General features: G+C 44.8%; 1 protein-coding gene across 3 annotated transcripts in view; it reads left to right on the plus strand.

Annotated features, from left to right (window-relative positions):
- Positions 1-8,644, plus strand: part of GRK5 (G protein-coupled receptor kinase 5) — a 156,872-nt gene extending 148,228 nt beyond the window's left edge. For all 3 annotated transcript variants that reach the window (XM_062001096.1, XM_062001097.1, XM_062001098.1), the window contains 2 exons: positions 629-760; positions 1,874-8,644. In XM_062001096.1, coding sequence (XP_061857080.1) covers positions 629-760; positions 1,874-1,972 — 231 coding nt within the window. In that variant the 3' untranslated portion in view covers positions 1,973-8,644. The remainder of the gene's footprint in view (positions 1-628; positions 761-1,873) is intronic.
- Positions 8,645-9,504: the final 860 nt, after the last annotated feature.

Consider the following 9,504-nt stretch of genomic DNA (forward strand, 5'->3'; position numbering starts at 1 on the left):
CAGGTTCAGGTGACTGTATCTGTTGGCTCTGCATATTTGTGTAAATTGGCAAGGATCCCACTGTACTTCCTTCTCCTGGATTCCTACAGAGGTGTTTCAACAACAGGTCTGAGGAGCTTCCGTGGGATAGCTGGAAGTCCTGATGGGAGCCTCCCCTGTTAGTGATCCTGATCTCACCCATTGTCAGGACCTTGACTGCTCCAGGGTTTCCACATCTGGGTGGAAGCATGTTTATGTTTGATAGTAAAACACAGCCAACAGTGGATTTCATAATCCAAGTCAGGATCAGACAGAAGGTCCGTTTGGGCAGAGAGGTGCTAATAACTGAGATATTGTGACTATGTCTTTACCCAACGCTCTCCACAGCACTAAAGAGGAGAACAGAAAGCTTTATGGGGCAACTTCTAATAAGACTGAGAGGCAAACATGCAGGGCAGGCTCAGCCTCTCGTTTTCATACATCCTCTTTACTTTCTGTAGGCACCAGCAGGCATTCAACTGTTAATGCTCCTAACATATTGCTCAAGCTGCTGGTCCTAATCTTGACTTTGAACAAACCAGCACTACTGGAATATATGTAATGCAGATGTCCAATTTCTTTTTTTTCCTTCCTTATTATATTCCACTAGATGATAGAAACAGAATGTTTCAAAGAACTGAATGTATTTGGACCAAATGGTACTATTTCACCAGACCTAAACAAAAGCTACCCCCCAGAGCCACCCAAGAAAGGATTGCTACAGAGGATATTTAAACGACAGGTGAGATCTTTTATGACTAAGGAATGTATGCCTGGTGTCACAGCGATGTTCTGGTGGTGTTTTCACTAGGAGAAAGCACATCTTAGGGAAGGTTGGCTATCACAATCACTAATTTCCTGACTCACACTGCATATCCTAAGTTTTCCTTCTGTGTCGTGTGATTTTTCACCACCAGAAGTTCCAGGGTTGTTCACGGGCTTTTTTTCCAGCAGTTGAAAGCTTCTTACCAATTTTCTGTTGTATCAATGACAGGACAAAGGGTGATGGGATGAAGCTGAAACACAAAAAGTTCCATTTAAACATAAGGAAAAACTCTTTCAGTGCTGAGGTGAGGGAGCCCTGGCCCAGGCTGCCCAGGGAGGGTGTGGAGGCTCCTTCCTTGGAGGTCTTCAGGACCCCCCTGGACACGTTCTGGTGGGGCCTGCAGGGGGGTTGGGACTGGTTGATCTCTAAAGGTCCCTTCCAACCCTGACCATTCTGTGATTCTATGAACCTATTTTTGCAGTGGTATGCTGAAATGCCTTTTTTAATGATTTTATGGTTTTAGTAAGTTCCTTGTGAATATCCTTGATTTCTGTGTTTAAAGAACATGAAAATGCCTGTTTTGAGTGAGGTGGTCATGGCAGGAAACCAAAACACTAGACAAGAGAGCTGCCCAGATAATACATAATGTACAGCTTCCATCAGGCACCATGGCACCAATTGCACATGTAAATATCACTCTTAGACCAATCTATTTCTGTAGGGTTGAACCATCTCTGAGCATTGGCAGGTGTCCCCTGTGTTAGTCAGATTTAGCACACACTGACATTTTGCATTGAGCTGATTTGATTCCTGAAGCTTGAGTGAGTCTGCTCTGGCAGGGGGGTTGGACTGGATGATCTTTCAAAGTCCCTTCCAGCCCTTAAGATTCCATGAATCTGTGATTCTTTGCTGCATTCCTCAAGGACTGCCATGGTCCTGCTGATCTGGAAAGTGAAGACTATTTTACATCCAAAGATCTTCAGAAGTCTTGCAATCCAGTCAGTGCATTACCAAATGGGCAATGTTGGACTGAAAGGAGATGTGGCATGTTTTGGGAATCTAAGTGTTATTGTCTTCCTCTTTCTACAGCACCAGAACAATTCAAAGAGTTCTCCAAATTCAAAGGCCAGTATAAATCACCACATAAATTCAAATCACGTCAGTTCAAACTCCACTGGAAGCAGCTAGTTCCAACTCAGTTTCATGAAACAACATGTTGCATCCTTCCACTATAATCTATGGAGCTTCTATGGATGAGAGAGCCTCCACCATTGAGTGAAAGAAAAAGGTTCTCCCCATAATGGAGATTTTTCTGCCCATTCCTTCCAGTGGAGCCTCGCATTTGAAGAAGAATTTTCCACTCAGGTCTGTTTTTGGAGGTGGCACTCAAGACTGTGTGAATCAAGTTTGTCTATTTAGAACATTGCAATAGAAATTCAATGAACATGACTACTTGCACGTATTTAAATAGCATCATACTAGAACTGAATTTTGTCTTTATTATTTTTAAAGAAAAGTTTTGTAAATTTCTCTATTGTCTCAGTTTACATTTTGTACATTTGTATTTAAATGAAAGTCAGACTTTGGAGGTGTATATTTTCCAAGCAGCAGCTGTAAAGCCATGTGTTTTAAGACATTTTTTTAAAAGAAAAACAACAAACCAATGTGACTCAAGACTTCCAGAGCCTCAAATGAGAAATCATTCTTTTTGGTAATTCTAGAAAATGATTCACCAATCACTTTCTCAGACTGGGTTTTACTGACATGCATTTTTATGGGACAGTTTCTTCTTAATTGTTTGACAGTTTATTCTCTGTATATTGGGTTTACAGCAACACTGCATACGTTTCATTAGTTTGTAATGTCTCACATTAAATGCTAAAAGACAAGATTTTGATGCATTCAAGAATGCTACTTGCTAATGCCTAAGGTTTGTGATGTCATGGGACCAGCACAGCTGAGATTTGCACTTACTTACGTTGTTTGCTTACTTTTTAGTTAGAAAGGGAGCCCTATTTTAAGCCCTTCTCCTTACTAGTTGTTGTGCTGTTTCTAATGACAGCAAGAACAAAACTGAGAGAGAGGTGACCAGGAAAGCAAATGACCATTTGTTTTCCAAGGACTTGAAACCTGCACTGCTGAAGTGAGAGCAAAACTCATTCTGCATGCTGCAGTCAGAACTCCAAGAGCTTTCCACGGTTGCTCATACCAAACAGGTAGCAAACGAGCAGTTTGTGAGAGAGAGTCTTTGTTTGTGCTGACCATGAGATTCGTGACAGCTTTCTAGAGCTGAGCTGCAGAGGTTCAGAGTGGGAGCTGATGCTTTTGAGCAGAACCTGCAGGTTGTGCCTGCACTTACATACTTCCATGTGTCACACCAAACACAGAGTGACTTGGCCCCTCAATTAGGTCCTTGACTTCACTGAATAAAATGTCAGTCATGAAATAATACCTCCCACTGTTGGTTCCACCATTCTTTGTCCAGGATCCTTTAGCCACTGACAAAAACGTTGTTCCCACTAATATAACTAGGTCAGGATCAGTAGCAGTACCTCAGGCATCAGAATCATACTCTTCTCAAGTATGCCACTGTCTGTTGTCATCAAGAACACCGGATCCAAAATACGGCTACTTGCCTTCAGCAGGAATTGGAAATCCTTTGTCTCCCCCCAGCTGCAGACAGGATCTCTGTAGCCCAACCTGTTCCGTCTGACACGTTGCTGCACCGTGCTCTTTCCAGTGTCAGCTAGAGTATACTGATGGTTTGACACCTTTGGGTCATCAGGAACATCTGAAGATGTCTAAAGCCTTGTTAGTTAGTAGTGCAGTTATTCCAGGGTACAAGGAAGCATCGTTCTGGTGCGAGTCTTAATAGCCAAAATTCATCTGGGCAATGCCGAGGGGAAAGCGGTTGCAGGTTAGTAGGGGCAAATCTCTCAGTGAGAAAATGGCAGGAATTACATGTTAAAACATTATGAGTTCATGAGGGAGAGAGAACAGGGACAGGATTTGCATAAAGCAGCCGGCAGAGAGAAGTCGGGAAATGGAGATGAGGCTTTGGAGCCTTTATCAGGAGTAAAGTACATTAAGATGCAAGTCCATATCATTTCAAAAGCCTCCAGTTTCCTAGTCAGTGATAGACATGTAGTGAAGTGTGTGTCACATAGCATCACCAAGAAGTTCTTCTTTTTCCTTCAGATCAAGGTGTCCTAGAAATTCCTTTTCCCTTTATTGTTGGTGCTCAGGAAGAGCTTCAGCCGCTCTCCCACCTCAGATGATGGCTTTGCAGATCTTATGGAAGGTGCAAGATTTGAGAGACCATAATACATGATAATCGTGAGCAATTTTCTCTCTCTGTATGAGCTATAAGCTAAATCTATAATGGCTTCAGCATCCTGATAGGAAGGGAATGAACTATTGTAGAGGTGAAAGCCACTATGCACAATCAGAGCTATTACCTCCACTTCTGTTCTCATGACCTGACATGAAGCCACCTCAGTCAACAGTCACTTGAGCACCCTCTGGATGAAGACATATTTGCCCTGGGAGGTTTTCAAAGGACCAGTTGAGGGAGATTTCCTGCTGCATCCCTAAAGTGTTGTTATCTAATCTGACAAACTTTAAACAGTATTATGATGCTGGGGCAGCAGAACTGTTGTACTCTTTCAGTATCCAGGCCCTGAAAGCTTCAATCAATATCATCCATCACTAGTGATAATGAACAGTCCTGTGAATCTTGTAGTCAGGATCTGCCTAGGACAACAAAACCTGCAGGGTTTTCTTTTTTATTACCTCTTTGGCTTCTGTTAATGATTCAGCTCACCTTGCACTTAAGGCCCACAGTCCTCTCACTTCCATTGTGTGCCCAGGTGCAATCTGAATGCAGAGCTCAGGGCTGGAGCTTTGCCAAGGCAGAGCCCGGCACAGAGAAGCCTTCCACAGACACTTGGCATTTAGCTCTCTGGAGCCAAATGTGAAAAACACTGGGAGCTCTGACTGCTCAGGAACTCTGCAAAATTAAAAAGACTTCTGTTTTCATCATACAGCCTCAGAGAGCATCTGCAATGGGACTTGTTTGGTATTTCGATTCCAAGTAGATGGGTTTTGAAGTGGGTTTACACATAAGGAATCAGCAGAAAGGAGGAGTTCTATAATAGCTTTTCCAGACTGATTGATTTTCTGTTATCCAACTACAACAAAAATTCTTTCCCCCTCCCCCCCAAAAATGCCAGCATTCAGATCTGGTTGCTTGTTTTGAATAGACAGGTGCAAACTTAGCCCTTTGTAAGGATCAGAGATCTTTTGCAAGCTGTTCCTTAATTGTGCAAGCATGGTTTTTCTTTTTAAATCTTTACTGAGTAGTCTGATGAACACTAATTATTTTACAGGCTTTTATGATTCAGATGTTTGCTATTCAGTTTCTATAGTGTCTTAAGGTTCACTTAAGTCTTGTAGAATTTTTTTCCCCCCACTCTCCGGTTGAGTAAAGAGATAATGAAGGAAAAAGTAACAAATGATAAACTCTTATGTGTGCACTCTTGACCTGGATTATCTAAAAAGAGATTTTTTTACAAGAATAGCCATGACTCAGATGCTGTTTCTGAACAAAAACCTGCTTGTGAAGCTCAGAAAGGTGTGAAGATAATCAAACCAAACAGGTACTGGAGATCAAACTGAATGCTATGGAGCTTCAGAATTCAATATTACACATTACACTCTGGCCCTGATGATCAGGGATGCCTGGTGACTGGCAGCTCAGAGACACCAACAGCTATCCATGACAACAGCTTGATAACATCTCATTTTGCAGTCATCCCCTGCCCCAGAACCTATGGCTCAGAGGGCCATCAGCAGTAGGGAGTTAAACTGGGCTGACCTGGTAAAGCATCTGGTTAGAAGATGTTCAACCAGACCTTGGGATCCAGATGGAATTCTGTGCTTCAGCTGTTAAAGCCTCAATTCAAATCCAGTCACTGTGGATGCTTCAACTCAAAAGAAAACCAAGAAACCAATCTGTAATGCTAATAAAACCATGGGCAGCACAAGGAAGACAGACAGGTTGTGAGCTCTGCGAGTTTCTGAGTATGAAAATTCCCATGAGGTGTGTGTTCAGCCAGTGTCCAACAGTAGTTGTCATCACACATTGCTGCACATTCTTCCTTGGTTCATAGAATCATAGTTCCTCAAGTAACCTGGAAACTGCACACACAAGGCCCTGTTGAGCATAGGGTCCATCCCATGGCTCAAAGACAATGTCACCTCTGTGAGGGTCAGATGGAACAGTTGGATGGGGCAAGCAGGTGTCCGCTCAGGCTGCATCAACAGCCTCTGCTCCTGTGTGTCTGAGCCTCAGCTGGGAATTCCCTACGTGAGCTTTGCTGGAAGAGCAATAACTGCACACCCTTATAGCACAGCTGCTGCTTCTTAGGGCCATCCACGGAACAGCTAGCTGCAGGACCTGCCCTCATTGTGAACAAGATAAGGGTGTGTCAACCTCTGCACCACAGTGAGTTGGGATTTTGGTTTTGTAACACTCACTTGACCAATGTGTCAGTGCAGAGGAGCTCGTTCATCGGGCGTTTCTAGGCATTGCCATACTGGACTTTCCTTTGGGGAACATCCCTGGGTTGGTCTGCCCCTTGGGATGTGGAGCATCCTCCTTTCATGCGTGCAGCATGAAGCACAAAGTGGCTGCAGCAGCTCTAGAAGTCCCAGCTGAAAGGCTGACTTGCCCAGGGATGGTCCTGCACTGACTCTGGCTGCCCGGGGGTACATCTGGCAGTGAAGCTGGGGACAATCAGCCTGGTCAGTGGCTCCATGGAAAACAGATTTCAGAGTTGTCTCTCCAGCCTTTCACAGATATGACCAGCAATTTAACACACTGCTAATTATTTAGAGTAAGAACGTGACTAACACCCTCATGCTAAAGCTGAAAGTCTGCAGAAGTTTCAAACAATTACTCCCTTTTGTGTGCTGGGCAGGACACAAACTGGTTTGTACTGAATAATACTGCAGCGCTGGCTGGTGGTAACTTTCTGTGCAGGGAAGAGAAAGAAATTGCTTCAGAGAATTTTTGCAGATTATTTCCTTTAGGGAAACCACCAAAGAAGACGAAAGCCAACAGTGTGCTACAGTACTGCAGGCTCACCTCCCCCAAACATCTCTGTGCTAACACAAATACAAGCTGCTGCAGTTGGATCAGCTGTGTACTGACAAACAGGCTCTGGGAAAGAATGTTAAACAGATTGCTGCCTCTTCAATGAAATGGATATTACTGCTGGCACACGTACCCACTCTCCCTGGTTTATGTACTGGAGCCAGCACGGTGGTTTGTATTGCTGGTCTGCCCATGTTCTTCTTCACTGCCCGGAGCAAACCTCTGTGCAATGTTGTTTTCCCATTTTTAAACATGGAGGGATGCTCTCTGTCTATCAATAGCACTTTGGGGTCTGTGCATAAAACAAATCAATATCAACTCTCTGTATTATTATTTACGTGAAATAGGCTTAACGTAGCTGCTCTTGCTCACGTGACTAGGGAGATGGCTCTTGTAAATTAGGGCTCTCTTTCATTATTGGTTTGTTCTTAGTTCCTTAGAGAAGCAAAGAAGAATGCACTGGGCTGCTGTGAAGGCATCTCCAGCAGCAGCTGAGGTGACAGTGCAAACGTTATTCACTTCTTCAGTGCTAGTTTGTAATTGCAGCATTCACAAGGACGCTTCCTCTGGTTTTATAGTTATGAGGAAGGGAACAAAATAACAAGCGCTGGTTCAACTGTCTTGGCCAAGCCTGTGATGAATCCCTGGGCACCGGTTCAGTAAGATGCTGAGTGAAGTCACAGAGATGCATCAGTGGCAAACAGGGGGCCAACTCACTGCCCAGCTCTGGAAACAGGAGAGGCAACCACACGCCTGGGATCAACGGTCTCCAGAGGAGAACTCCAGGTTTCCTGGAGAACCAGCGGTTCTGTAGAGAAGATTCACTCCCGGAGAAGAAACCTTTCAGGTAGTGGCTGGATGACCAATGTGTTTTCCTTTCTCACCACCCCACATGCAGCTCTTTGTTAACTACGATTATTAGCGAGATCGAAGGAGTTCTGTTTCACATGTACCCAACGTGGTCTCCCTTACCTGCATTTCTTTGAAACACTGGACACTCTTCTAAAAGACATTTCAGCCTTTGGAAGGTGAGAGTTGTAAAAACTTTATTTTGTGTTTTGAGCAATGTAGATAGACCTAAAGATTTCATGAACTATCATGTGGTTGCCCATACCTGACTAATAAATGAGTTGTAAAATTGCAGTTTCATATTAGGGTTAGTCTGTTCACCTGCTTTAAAAAAAGAAACCCATATTTGGTATAGAAACACACACCCAATATCCTTCTGATTGAATCTCAAGAGCATATCAGGGATTCAATGTTTTTAAGCACTTCTAATACTGTAGTCTATACGAGGAGCAGACACTTCTAGAGCAATGTTAAGAGTCGTCTTTCATAACTGAGTCAAGAGATCATTTTTGTAATAAATTAAAGCAAGTGTTCTCAATTAGAAGAGCTAGTGGCTGTTGGTATTGTACAAAAAAAACCCCAAACCATTCTAGTATCCGAAGGGTTAGGGGTGGGGAGGGGCTGTTTGGTTTTCTTACTCTTTCCAAGGGAGATCTTTAACATTGTTTGATGAAGCTAGTTTCATTTTGAGATTGTTACTGAAGATAAAGGCTTCTGTGTTCTATGGCTGCTTGGATTCTTCGTACATAATGTCCTAGTAATGTCACAGTGCTGCTGTATCTAGATCAAACCACTGTTCTGATTGGTTTTTTGGCTTCGGGTTTTGGTTTGTTTTTTTTAATAAATTCCTTAATTTAAATACATGAAAACGACACGTTTTGCTTGAATCACTCCCTGGATCACTCCCTGCCATCAGCCTTCGGAGCCGACTGTCCCGGGCGCTCAGCGAGCAGCAGAACCGGCGCTGGGGGCTCGCGTCTCTCGGCCGCGCTACACGTGGCGGCCGCCGCCGCGCCCTCGGCTGATCGGCTCCGTTGCGAGCCCGGCGCAGCCCCCTGCGCAGCCGCAGCCCGGCGTTTAAACGCCTCGAGAGGGCGGCGAGCGGAGATGTCTGAGCTAGCTCGAGCGCGGGGGTGCTGCTGGTGAGTGCTCGGGGAGGGAGGCGTCGCTTTGAGCGGTTGGTGGGGCAGCAACTCGGGCTGAACGTGGCTTTCAGAGAAACGTGGTGACCCAGACACAGGTCCTTCATAAACGATGGGTGTTGAGGTCTGTGGCTGCCGGGAGTGCTGGGGTCTGGTGCTCTTTGCAGGACAACATCTGCGTTGGATGTGGCCAGGTGAGTGACCTGCTCAGCCTGGTGGGTGAGCTCAAGGAGGTGGTGGAAGGACTCAGGAGCATCAGGGAGTGCAAGAGAGAGATAGATTGGTGGACTGAGAATCTGCAGTCTCTGAGGTGTGAGCAACAAGTTGAGCTTTCTCAAAAAGTACAGGATCCCCTACCATCTTCTAGCCAGGTTAACAGAGGGGACCTAAGGATGGAGGGGAAGGAATAGAGGTCCTTTCTCAAGGAGGCAGGTGGGTCTCTTCCCAGCCACCTGCTCCTCCCCATTTGCCCTTGCACAACAGGTCTGGGGGGTTGGAAGTTGAGGGCCAAGCAAGGGAATATGAACATGTAGGGAAACTTGAGGAGGCACCTAGGGTGAGTCAGTCACCCT

The sequence above is a fragment of the Colius striatus genome, chromosome 8 (assembly GCF_028858725.1).
Source record: "Colius striatus isolate bColStr4 chromosome 8, bColStr4.1.hap1, whole genome shotgun sequence".
Taxonomy (NCBI): domain Eukaryota; kingdom Metazoa; phylum Chordata; class Aves; order Coliiformes; family Coliidae; genus Colius; species Colius striatus.